General features: G+C 49.5%; 1 protein-coding gene across 1 annotated transcript in view; it reads right to left on the reverse strand.

The window, feature by feature from the left end:
- Window positions 1-2,668: 2,668 nt before the first annotated feature.
- The window catches only part of LOC128945571 (zinc finger protein 883-like), a 71,899-nt gene continuing 61,276 nt past the window's right edge, over window positions 2,669-13,291 (reverse strand). The window contains exons 4-5 of the mRNA XM_054289306.1: window positions 5,613-5,674; window positions 2,669-3,164 (exon numbers count right to left, since the gene is read on the reverse strand). Of these exons, the coding sequence (XP_054145281.1) occupies window positions 2,669-3,164; window positions 5,613-5,674 (558 nt within the window). The remainder of the gene's footprint in view (window positions 3,165-5,612; window positions 5,675-13,291) is intronic.

The raw sequence follows: 13,291 nt of genomic DNA on the forward strand, positions 1-13,291 counted from the left end.
ACCAGGCAGCGTTAGGGCACAGGTGCCACCTTCACGGTGGGACAGCCCCAGAGCCCTCCCAGCAGGTGCAGGCAGTTACCCCGATTGGAAGGTAGAGATGAGGTTTGGAGGCCACAGAGTTACAGGTAAGAGTTGAACAGACGTTTAGGGGTTTTATTAGGTTTTTTTGCAGGGATTTTTAAGGATATTTTAGGGGGTTTTTTTGCAGGAGTTTTTTAGGAATTCTCTGGGAATGTTTAGGAACCTTTAAGGCTTTTTCAGGGCTTTTAAAAAAACATTTTAGGGTGTTTTAAGGGATGTCTTACCACTAATTGGAATTGTTAGGGGTGTTTGCAGATATTTTGGGGGCTTTTTAAGGACTACTTAAAAGGTTTTAGGGCTTCGTGAAGAGTATGAGGGTAAATGGAGAACTTTTTTTAAGACTAGGGTATTTCTAGGGGTTTTGGGGGAATTTTACAGGCTTTTTTAGGGTCTTACAGGGCATTTTCAAGATTTTAGGGGTATTCTCAGAGCTCTTTAAAAAATCTCTAAGTAGTCCCAAAAGGTTCTTTGGAGATTTTTAGAGGTGTTTTAGGGGCTTTTTAAAAGTAGGGTGTTTTTAGTGTATTCTGAGGATATTTTTTGTTTTTGTGGGGTGTTTAGGACACTTTGAAAACTATGCCTTTTTTAGGGATTTGAGAGGGTTTTTTAGGGTCCTTTCAGGGCATGACAGAGGCTGAGGGGCAGCTTGAGGGGTACTGTGGGGGCTGGAGGGTGGCAGAGGCTGGGAGCTGAGGGAGGAGCAGGGAGAGGGGACAGTGGGTGACATCCAGAGATGCTGAGGGTGGCAGGGGCAGATGGAGGGTGACACTGAGAAGCTGGGGGCTGAGAGGCAAAGGAGAGGGATTAAGGGTGACACACAGGAGCTGAGGGGCAGCTGAGAGGGGCCTTGAGGGGCATAGGGGGGCTTGAGGGTGACAGACAGAGCCTGAGGGGTTGAGGGAGGGCTTGAGGGGTCAAGGGAGAAGGCTTGAGGGCTGCACAGTGCACTGGAGATCAGGGCTACAGGGAACAGCTTAGGAGGCAAGTTAGGGTACAGGTGCACCAGCCCTCAGCCCAGCCCTCACCTCAGCCTAAGCAGCCCTCCTAACAACAGCACAGCCTTTTCCCCCCAACAGCAGCACAACACAGCAACCCTGACAGCGAGACCAGAGCGGAACCCTCCCGGTGGGACAGGACAGCAACCCTCACACCAGGACAACGACAGAACTCTCAGAGGACAAGATCCACGGCAAAAAGGTAGGCAAGGCATCTGAGGGTTAGAGAGATAGGTGGGGTGTCACAGACATCTTTTCATAAAAATCCTTTCTTTAGGATTTTTCTCCCTTCTGAGAAGCTGTGGCCTCAGCAACAAAGTGTAAACAATGGTTATCTGCTGCTGGGGAATGCAACAGGTGCATCCGTGATTGGTCTCCTGTGGATGTTTGGATTTACTGACCATTCCTGGCAGAGCTGCTCTCGCTTTCTGCCGGGGCACAGACCTTTGTTATTCATTCTTTTCTATTCTTAGCTTAGCTAGCCTTCTGAGAACTTTTCCTTCTATTATTTGTAGTATAGTAATAATGTAATATATATCATAAAATAATAATTCAAGCCTTCTGAACATGAGGTCAACATTCTCGTCTCTCTTTACACCCTGAAGACCCATGTGACCACTGTGACTATTGGTGAACCCTGAGTAAGTGAAGAGGACAAAACCATCAATTGGTGACCCCTCGTCTGAAGAGCAAATTACTTGGAGAGACCCCCAGAGGAACAATTGCTGCACTGGGTAAACCCCGAATGTGTGGCATTGATGGTTGCTTCACAAGTGACCACAGAAGTGGATTCTAGCCAGGAGCTGAAGAACTGAAGATCCTGATTTGGAGTTCACAGCAAGGCTGACCACAAAGAGAACCTTCTGAAAAGCCTCCAGGAAGATGTTTGGAAAGCACAGTAGCGCAATGGAGCTGGCCAGAGCACGCTGGACTCTTTCAAAAGGTACTGTTGGCTTTTCCCTTCCTGAAGATGTGGCCCTTCGTAGTTTGTGGCTGCTGATGTGGAGGGCTTCCCCCATAGAGGAGGAGGTTCGGTTCTCCCCTTTAGAGGAGAAACTTATTGCCCTCTGTCAAAAATGGGGTGAAGAGGATGGACTTTGCCTGTTGGAGACAGATTTCTGTGAGTTTTTTCAATGGGCAAAGTTTTTGGGTTCTTTATGAATGTGCTCTGTGCCCTTGATGCTTTCTTATGGGAGTGCATGGACTCCATTTTCCAATTCGTTTTGGACCGTGGGTTTGGATACCCCCAGATTTATCCAGCATTTAGGATGTTCTTTCCAGTTTTGAACCGAAGAGCAGCTGTTTTTCCCTGGATTGCCAACTGCAACGGGCTCGTCCCATTTCCTCTGACTCCAGCGGGAGAAGATCCTGTGGAGGGGGATGATCTGTTGCTTCCCAGCCCCCCTGCATCCCGGCAGTGGGGGGGAAGTTTCGCCAGGAGCCAAAGTTTTTTTTGCTGCGTCTTCGCAGCATGCTCACATGCAGCCATCCCTTCCCCCCCTTCTCTCTCTCCGGGGGGATAGGAGTGGGCTGCACCGCCCCTTACAGCCCTGCAGGCCCCGCCCTGGCCGGCCTCCTGGGCCCTGCCCCGCTCAGAGATGGGGGCAGCACCGGTCTCCGAGTCCCGCCTGCCAGGCCTGCAGGGCCTCCTCCTGGATCCGCCCCGCGGCCGCCTCCCCGGGTGTCCTGCCCGTGGCTTCACCGGCTTCCACGCCTGCGCCTGAGAGCTCAGAAACACCGCTCCCTGCGGCTGCGTCGCTGTAGGTAGGAGACGCCCTCGGCGACAACAGCGACTCGGCACCGCCCCCCCGGCTGTCCTGCTGCGTCCACCAGCGCCCTCTCCGGCCCCGCCGCCTCAAACCGAGCCAGTGCCTGTTCAGGATGATGCTGAAGACGGCGCCGAACCCACAGGACCCTCGGAGCAGCCCGCAGCTGCTCCTGCACCCAGCGTGGTTTCCCCCCCAAGTTTTTCGGGCTGTCCCGGGCCTGCCCCTGCGGGGGAAGCTGGGACAGGGGAAGAGGGCGCCGGCCTCCCTTTCCGTGGAGGAGGCATGGCCCGACAGATGGCTGTGGGTGCAGCCCGTCTGCCTGCGTTCAAAATCAGCGTTCTTGGCGGGTTGGGGGTGTTTGGTCAGTTGCTTTCCCTTGGGGGGGGGTTGCAAATCTCTCTGCCGCCCCTCTCGCGCCCCAGCAGCGAGGGGCAGGTGGGTGCCGAGAGTTCTGCCTTTGGTCCCCAGCCCAGAGGGGGTGGTGCCGTGAGGCAGATGGGAGACACACCCGTTGCATTTGCATTGCAGAGGGCGCAGCGGGAAGCGATCATGGCTTGTTTGCTGTGGAGAAAAAACATTCCTAGACACGAGATGAGGGTTCTTGGGGCTTCTTCTATTTCCCTGCTGCTGGCATGCCTTGGTGATTCTGGGGAAAAGAAGCGTTTGGTCACCATTCCATTGGCAGTGCGGGGCCAGGCTGTGGGAAGGCAGAGCCCGCCTGCCATGTTGGGCCTGGGCTGTTGGGCTCGGGTCCCTGGGCCAGGGCCACCTCCCGGCCTCCTGATGGGTTTGGTGGTTTTGCTTCTCCCTATCGGTCCTGGCCCGCCTTTCTGTGGGCCAGATCTGGGGTTCCTGATCCCTCCACATGGGCCAGGGTCCCCCAGGGACTTTCTTTGGCTGCTCTGCTGCTGCTGCTCTTTTTGAACACACACACAAAAAAAAAAAAAACAAAAAAAAAAAAAAAAAAAACAAAACAAACTTGAAATAGCTGGCAGCAGCTCTGAAGCATTGAAGGGCCAAAAATTAGCTTCAGCCCAAAGTTATTCAATAAAGGGCTGTGGCAGGACATTCCAGAAGTTGTCTCAAATTGTTTGAAATTGTTTGATGACTGTCAATGGCTTTTGATAACTATTGATGGACTTTTCTGCAGCAAGCCTGTTTCAGGACCAAAAGGGACTTTCAGAGATGGCAAAGAGCAACATCTTCAGTCCATGGACTTTTTCCTGAAACTCAGCTGTTTGGGCTTGAACTTTCTTTGCATTGGTTTTGCATTTTCTTATATTGTAAAATTGTTTTGGTGATTTGATAGAATTGTATGTTCTACAGGTGAAGAAATTCCCTGTTCATTCCACACCAGCACTTGAGTGAAGTTTTGATTGGCAACATATAACCACAATAATTTTCTCTGCACAGCAGAGAAAATTACAAACACTTTTTAATTAACTAAATTAAAAAACTGACATGTCACAGACCTCTTTTCATTAAAATCCTTTCGTTAGGATTTTTCCTGCTGAAGCTCAAAAGTTTCAGCAAAAAATGTAAACAATGGTTATCTGCTGCTGTGGAATGCAACAGGTGGATCCATGATTGGTCTCTGGTGGATGTTTGGATTTACTGGCTACTCACGGCAGAGCTGTTCTCGCTTTCTGCCGGGACACAGCTCCTTTGTTATTCATTCCTTTTCTATTCTTAGCTTAGCTAGCCTTCTGAGAACTCTCTTTCTATTCTTTTTAGTATAGTCATAATGTAATATATATCATAAAATAATAAATCAAGCCTTCTGAACATGAGGTCAACATTCTCACCTCTCTCTTCATCCTGCAACCCTTGTGACCACTGTCACACACCATTTCTCCCATACAAGCACTGAGGAAAGAAGCTGGGTTCCCAGTGTTAGTTACTGCAGTTTCTACATCATCCTGTTCCCCCATTATGGATTGGTATTTCAGGAATCTCTGTGGGGAGAGCCAATGTCCCTCCTTTACTTCCAGCACTGCCGACACTGTGTGGGACACCAGCACAGTCATCTTCTGGCCCAGGGTGAACTTGTGTGCTTCCTGGATGTTCACTGCCACTGCCACAACAGCTCTGGGGCGTCCTGGCCACCCCTTAGCTGCTGCATCCAGCTGCTTAGAGAGGTAGGGTGTCGCAATACGACACAAAATGAACGACACTCACACCCTGAGATGTCCAAGGCAAAAAAGGCACAATTTTTTCTGGACTTCGATATTTAAAAATTCCAAAAGCATCCATGGATTGGAGGATGAAATTGCCCCCTCTCCAACCACACTGGTCAAACCAACAGTCCACCAATTTTCTCCTCTTCCAGAAAGGACTGCAAAACAATCATTATTTACATGGAAAGTGTATAAAAAACTCCATTACAAAAATGTAAACATCAGAAGGCTTAGAAGAACCTTCAAAGAACAGGGCGACATCTCACCCTTTTTCCATTTAAAAAAAAAAAAGAAAGAAAGAAAAACGAACAATGTTAAAAGGAAAAATGAACAACATTCAGTGTACACTCATGGAGGAATCATCGGAGTGATCACTCACACCATCTGTATCTGAGTCATCACTCAACGATTCATCCACTTGATGACTTTCAGTTTGGTCACGGTTTCCATTTTGCCCGTGTGCTGGATTCTGTCTCTGCAGTCGCAGGTCAGGACGAACACACTTCAAAGGTACCCAGGGTACCCCAGTATCTGTGGATACACAAGCACACCCACGCCCCAAAGTGATAAGGTCATAGAGACCTTCCCACTGTTTGGTGACTAAATTCCGCATCTGAACCTTCGCTTGAGGCTGACGTGTCTCGTCCAGAGCCTGCAACGAAAGGTGATGATTCAGAATGACAGGATTTTTTGAGTTCTGTGGCACAGTAAGATGATTGATGGTGTACAAAGCTTTTGCCAACTGACTGTGTGGGGTTTTACCCTACATTCCCCGTTTTTGTTTCTGAAGAACCCGCTTCAGAGTACCACAAGCATCTTCTACAATAGCCTGACCAGTCAGAGCATGAGGGATACCAAACCTGTGTGACACACCCCACAACTGCAGGAACTGCCACATCTTCTGTGATGCATAAGCAGGACCATTGTCTCCTTTCCATAAATCATACAGAGGAGACAGTTGTGTGTTGGTCAGTCCCAAGTACGGACGTAACCAAGTGATGACACCTACCAATTTCTGGGCATCATTCAGTGTCTTCACCAAATGTACAAATTGCACCTCCTGGTGTCGGATTGTCTATTCCAGAATTTTGACCCCCAAATACTTCCAAGGAGGTTGTTGTTGAACCTTTTCTGGAGCCACCTGCAGCCCATGAGAATACAAAGCATTGAGCAACTGAGGCTTAATCCTCAGCAGCTCGTCCTGGATGCAGACACTAAAATGTCGTCCATATAATGATACAGACGTGCATCAGAAAACTGCTTGTGAACTCCAGACAAGACACAGGCCACATACCATTGGCCTATGGCCGGAGAATTTGGCATTCCTTGGTGCAAAACTTTCCATTGATATTGCTGTGTGGGCTCAGCATTGTTAATTGCTGGCACCGAGAAGGCAAATTTTGGTCTGTCATCAGGATGCAAAGGAATTGCAAAAAACAATCCTTCAGATCCACGATGAGGACTGGCCAGTTTGCGGGAAGCATGGTAGGCGACGGCATGCCCGCCTGCAATGTTCCCATGCTTTCCATCATGACATTGACCTTTTGAAGGCCTTGTAACAACGTCCATTTCCTGTATTTTATCTTGATGCAGAAGACAGGAGTGTTCCAGGGACTGGTAGAAGTCTCCAGATGACCCTGGTCCAACTGCTCCTGCACCAGATTTCGAAGGTGTCCTAGGGTGACGTTATGATGCTTATGTCCCCATTCATGTGTTCTGTTAATGCTGGATATCATGTTCTGTGCCTTTAAGACTGGCTCTGAAGACTGAAAGTTTTGTTTGGGTATTCTTATCAGCCTGGCGGGACACAGAGAGACTGCGGGTCTTGATTTTGCTGCTTTTGCTTTTTGCTTCGCTCTCTCTCTCTCTGCTCTTGCTTCTGCTTGCTTTTGCTCCTGCTCATTAACTAATTTAGCTATACAGTCCAAATTCCTTCCTGGACTGTTTGTCCTCTCCTCTTTTTCGACCATCTCAAACCTGCTCCAGACAGGGACCTGGGAACACCGAGAGTTTGCACCTTGTGGCTGCAGCAGCTGCCCCAGTGCCGGAGGGACTGAGAACAGAGCAACCACCCCCAAGAGAGACTTTCTGAATTTGTCACCTTTTTCAGAGCGGTGTCATCCAGTATTGTTCATTCTGTGTGCTGGGGGTGCTCTGCCTGTTAAATAAACAGGTTCTTTCCTCTTCTCTCTGAGGAATTCTTCCCAAACCGGTTGGGGGGAGGGGCCGTGTGCGTTCGCTTTCTAGAGGGGCCCCCTTTGGAGATTCTCTACCAAATTTGCCATAAACCAGGACAAAATTTAGCGCCCATCCTGACTGCATTTTGGTTGCTATTACTCTGTGTTCATTTAAATCAGCTAATAGCCATGCTTTTTGAATTCATAATGTCTGTTGGGGTGAAGACTTGCATGCATTTCTGGTCCCTAAGGTTTTTTGAGATTTTAATACCTCTATGGTCCCTAGGTTTATTTTCTTACCCAGAAATAGCTTTAGTATTGTCCCTAATATGTAGTTTTTATAGCCGAGGGGCAGTGACCAGAGTAGCTATCCTGCTGGGCTTGGTGGTAATGATGTGTAAAAAGTTTATAAACATGCTGGGGTCTGCTCCAGGTATGAATGGTTCGTGGCTATGGTTATGCATCCAGTTTGTTGCAGGAGGAGCAGGAGGGAATGAGGGCTTTCAGCCTCTGCTTTCCTTCTTCTCCTATGTATCAGTTGCATCACTATTGAAGGATGTTCAGTTTCCCCTCAATGTTAAAGAAACCATCTTCCTGGTATTCAATCTGGTAACCTTTGTCTATACAGACTGCTGCTTCTCTAGGATGAGGGCTGAGATTTCTAGACGGGCTGATGAGACCCCTGACTCAGGAGTAGACCCCGGTGTGGAAAATCCTAAGTGGTGTGGGAAATGGGAGGATATGGGCCAAATCCTGAAGGAATTCTCTGACCCTATAGTCTGGGATTTTCCCCATGAACAAATTCAGAACCCAGCTGAGGTGGGGAAATATCTGAAAGAGAAGTCCCAGGATGAGCCTAAGGAGAGGAAGGTCATTGCAGTCAGCTGGGCCCTGGCTTGTGCTCATCGCTCACTGCTGGATCCTGTCCGGCAGCAGACAGAGGCAGGGGGGCAGGGAGATAAATCAGCAACTATCCCGGTGACTCAGGCTGCAGCCAACAGCCCAGGCTCGAAGCCAGCAGCCAAACCAGATAGTGAGCCTAAGCCAGCAGCTAAACCAGAAAATAAGCCTCAACCAATGGCTGTTGCTGCCAGTACTAGAAGTGGGAAATGCACGGACAAGACCAATCGACCAGTGGATGATGAGGATGATGATGATGAAGGAGAAGGAACCTCAATGCCTCCTGACATAAAATCAGGAGTCAAAGCAGCAGGTGCAAGATCAGATGCAAATATTGAGTCCTTTTCCCTGAAGGACCTTTGTGGCTTACGGAAGGATTCCATGTGGGGACGGGGTCTGTTTCTATTGCTGGTGTGACAGGGGGATCAGGATCACAGGATTTTACTTTGGGGGAAAATGAGGTGAGCCTGACTGGAAATGAGTGGAAGAAACACCCTATTGTGACTGGCCTAGAAGCCCCATGCATTTTAGGTATAGACTTCCTCCGACGTGGGTATTTCAAAGACCCAAAGGGACTCAGATGGGCATTTGGAATAGCTGCTGTAGAGACAGAGGGTGTCAAGCAGTTGAACAGCTTGCCTGGACTGTCAGAAAACCCATGTGCAGTAGGACTTCAGAAGGGAGAAGAGCAAGAGGTGCCAATTGCCACTTCCATAGTGCATCGACGACAGTATAGAACCACTCGAGACGCTGTGATCCCCATCCAAAAGATGATCCAAGAGCTGGAGAGCCAAGGGGTGGTCAGCAAGACCCACTCACCGTTCAACAGCCCCATTTGGCCTGAGCGAAAATCTGAAGGAGAATGGAGATTGACTGTGGACTACCGTGCATTGAATGAAGTGACTCCACCACCGAGCGCTGCCATGCCAGACATATTAGAGCTCCAGTTCGAGCTGGAGTCCAAGGCAGCAAAGTGCTTTGCCACTATAGACATTGCCAATGCATTTTTCTCCATTCCTCTGGCAGCAGAATGCAGGCCTCAGTTTGCTTTCACATGGAGGGGAGTGCAGTACACCTGGAACCGACTGCCCCAGGGGTGGAAGCACAGTCCCACCATCTGCCATGGACTGATCCAGACTGCACTAGAAAGGGGTGAGGCTCCAGAACATCTGCAGTATATTGATGACATCATTGTGTGAGGGGAACACAGCTGCGGAAGTGTTTGAGAAAGGGAAGGAAATCATCCAAATCCTCCTGGGAGCTGGTTTTGCCATTAGAAAGTCAAGGTAAAGGGACCAGCTTGTGAGATTCAGTTCCTGGCAGTGAAGTGGCAAGATGGACTGTAGTAAACCCCCTACATTTAGCAAAAGCACCATGGAGAATCTAACAAAAGGAATGCTGGCACAGCAGCAAGGAAGCTTCCTGACTCATGGACATCTGCCCTATAACCTATCCCTATAACCATGTGAGGCAATGCCATGGTAGCCTTTACCTATCGGTCATTTTATGGTCCCCCTAATCCCTTGCCATTGGTCAAGTTTGGATACTTGCCAAGCCTATAAAAGTAGCATGCTGTACCCTACTAGCTCAGAAGAAGAAGAGCTGAGACCCTTTGCGGACCCCCAGATAAAGCCTTCTCTGTGGAACAGCTTCTGCTTTCTCCTTCTCCTCTCTCCGTCTGCTGCTGCCTCAAGCCCGGGGCTCCACTACCCAGCAAGCAAAGAGCTGAGGTCCTAAGAGCTGCTAATCACTATAGAGCTGAATATCACCAGGCTTGCTGGAAAGGTAGCCCCGCGGCATTGGCCTGAGCTGGCTTCGGGCACCCGGTCCCTCCTCAGGGACTGAGATCCTGAGCACCAAGGCTCTGCTTCATGATAAGGCTGATCGGAGGCCTTATTAATGGACGGCATCAGATTCCTACAGACGTAATCAACAAGATCACAGTGATGTCTCCACCCACCAATAAGAAAGAAACACAAGCTTTCCTAGGTGCCATAGGCTTTTGGAGAATGCACCTTCCTGAGTACAGTCAGATCGTGAGCCCTCTTTACCTGGTCACCTGCAAGAAGAACGAGTTCCACTGGGGCCCTGAGCAGCAACAAGCCTTTGCCCAGATCAAGCAGGAGATTGCTCATGCAGTTGCCCTTGGCCCAGTCAGGACAGGACCAGAGGTGAAGAACGTGCTCTACTCTGCAGCCGGGAACCATGGCTTGTCCTGGAGCCTTTGGCAGAAGGTGCCTGGGGAGACTCGAGGCCGACCACTGGGATTTTGGAGTCGAAGCTACAGAGGGTGAGAAGCCAACTACACTCCCACAGAGAAGGAAATCTTGGCTGCCTATGAAGGAGTCCAAGCTGCCTCAGAGGTGATTGGCACAGAAGCACAACTCCTCCTGGCACCCCGACTACCGGTGCTGGGGTGGATGTTCAAAGGAAAGGTTCCCACCCCCCACCACACCACTGACGCTACATGGAGTAAATGGATTGCTCTTATCCCACAGTGCGCCTGTATTGGAAACCTGAATCTCCCTGGGATTTTGGAGATAATTACAAACTGGCTGGAAGGTGAGAACTTTGGTCTTACTGATGAAGAGCAACAAGAACCAGTGACATGGGCTGAAGAGGCTCCTCCCTATAACCAACTGCCCCCAGAGGAAATGCGCTATGCTCTTTTCACTGACGGTTCCTGTCACATCGCAGGGATGGACCAGAAGTGGAAAGCAGCCGTATGGAGCCCCACATGACAGGTTGCAGAGGCTGCTGAAGGAGAAGGTGGATCAAGTCAACTTACAGAACTCAAAGCCGTTCAGCTGGGCCTGGACAATGCTAAGGGAGAGAAATGGCCAAAGCTCCACCTCTACACTGATTCATGGATGGTAGCCAATGCTCTGTGGGGATGGCTGGAGAGGTGGAAAAAGGCCAACTGGCAGTGTAGGTGTCATGGTTTGATGCTGGCACAATGCCAGTGTCCCCATGAAAATATGTGCTCCCTGGTGTCTGCTGTGAGATGTCACCAGGAATAAGCAAAGCAGGCCCCCACTTAGAAATAAAGAAATGAAACCTTTATTAACTAAACTACAACTCTAAGTAACAAGAAACACACAGGGAAAATGAAAACTTTCCAAAAACATTTCCTCCCCCTCCCACCAGATTTCCAATACATCTATCCTCCAAATCACCAACTCTCGGTCCATCACCACCCTTTAGGTAATCAATTCTCAGTTCATCAAGGGGAGAGGAGTCCTTCTTGTGCCATAGGCCTCCCCAGGAAACACCGCTGAAACCTCGTGTGTTTCCACGTCACTCGTGGCACCGCCTGGAGAACATCTGCCATCGTGACATCTTCCTTCCATGCCCAGTGCTCTCACCACTGCACATGGACCAGAGCTGCTTCTAGGGTTGTCCTTCCAAAAAGGGCACAGTCTCACCTTTGGGACACCTGTGCCCCCCAAATTTCACCCCCTGGGGCCAAGGGGTACCAACACTGAACCCTCTTGGCTCTGAGCCATTGCCTCCCCCTGGATGCAGTCTCTGTGTCACAGGAAACATGGTTCTGTCCATGGCTACACAAGAAAAGTCCAGCTAAGGCCACTCCATCATCTCTTCCCACCTAAGATTCTTCTCTACTCTCCTGACATCTTTCACTTGCCCAGACCTTCACACTTGCACATTTCCTTCCTCCATTTCATCTCTTATCTCTCTTCTAGGAAAGGTTAATGTTCTGCAAAGCTTTCCTTGTCCGAAAAAGGGTTAAAAGCTCGGGCTCTGCCCACCCAAAGCTCTCACAGTGGCTGGACCCCTTCTCGCTGCATCCCCCCCGCCCTTCTCCCCCAGCCGGGCTGTGCTGCCAGCACAGGATATCAAATTTCACGGTGGCACAGGCGCTCTGTCTCTCTCTCTCTCCTGGGGGGGAGGTGTGGCTGCCCGATGCCTCTCGGGGCTCTTCCACCCTTCCATCCTCGGGCCAGGCCTACCTCACCCAGCCCCAAACCAGCCAGGAGCTGGGCAGGGGAGGCCCGACCTGCTTCCCTCGCTGGAACCCAAGAGAGCTTCCCCCGGGAGTGCTCTGCTTTTTAACCCCTGAGTTCTCAGAGGCGTATCCAATGTCCCCAGTGGCCAAACCAGGTGCCAGTATTCAAATGTGAGCACCTATTGGCCTGACCACTTCATATCCCAGAAAACTAACTTCCTCTCAAACCACGACATCTATATAATCTCAGTCCAGTTTATCCCAGTCTGCAGGAACCCAGTCCATTTGATCCAAATCCAAATTTGATGCCAGTCCATATTTAATCCCTGTACATAGCTTATCCTAGTCCATATTTGATCCCAGTCCATAAAATCTGTCATTTTTGATCCAGGCCATATTTGATCCCAGTCCAAAGTCGATCCCTGTCCTGATTTGATCCCAGTCCAGTTTATCCCAGTCCATAGTTGATTTTAGTCCATATTTGATCCCAGTCCATTTTTTATCCTAATTACATATTTGATCCCAGCCCATATTTGATCCCAGTCTATATAACCTCAGTCCAGTTTATCCTACATTGTAGGATTCCAATCAATAATTGATCCCAGTCCATATTTGACCCCAGTGCATATTTGATCCCAGTGAATAGTTGATCCCAGTCCCTATTTGATCCCAGTCCCTCTTTGATCCCAGTCCCTGTTTGATCCCAGTCCATATTTGATCCCAACCCCTATCTGATCCTAGTCCATGTTTGATCCCAGTCCGTGTTGCCCTGCACACATTCCAAAAGTCTGCAGTTCCAGCTCCCATTCAGGAAAAGATGTTCCTGCCCTTGAAGGGAAATGGAGCAAAATCCTACAGAGACATTTCCCTACCAGCCTTCAGGACTTCAGCTCCTGGGACTGGGAATTGAAATACTAATTGGGAAATAAAATAATAAATAATCAGGGGAGGGTCTGTGGGGACCCTAGAGGGGTCATCTAAATCAGGGCAGGGGTCAATTAAATCAGGGCAGGGTCAATTAAATCAGGGAATGAGACAGCTAAATCAGGGCAGGGGTCAATTAAATCAGGGGAAGGGGAATTAAAACAGGGAAAGGGTAAATTAAATCAGGGGAGGGGTCAATTCAGGGGAGGGGTCAATTAAATCAGGGAAAGGTCAACAAAATCTGGGGAGGGTCTTTGGTGGCAGGGGTCAATTAAATTAGGGGAGGGGGCAATTTAATCAG

Source organism: Melozone crissalis, unplaced genomic scaffold, assembly GCF_028551555.1.
Source record: "Melozone crissalis strain CALT ecotype California unplaced genomic scaffold, PUWL_Pcris_2 ptg000066l_1, whole genome shotgun sequence".
In the NCBI taxonomy this organism is placed as follows: domain Eukaryota; kingdom Metazoa; phylum Chordata; class Aves; order Passeriformes; family Passerellidae; genus Melozone; species Melozone crissalis.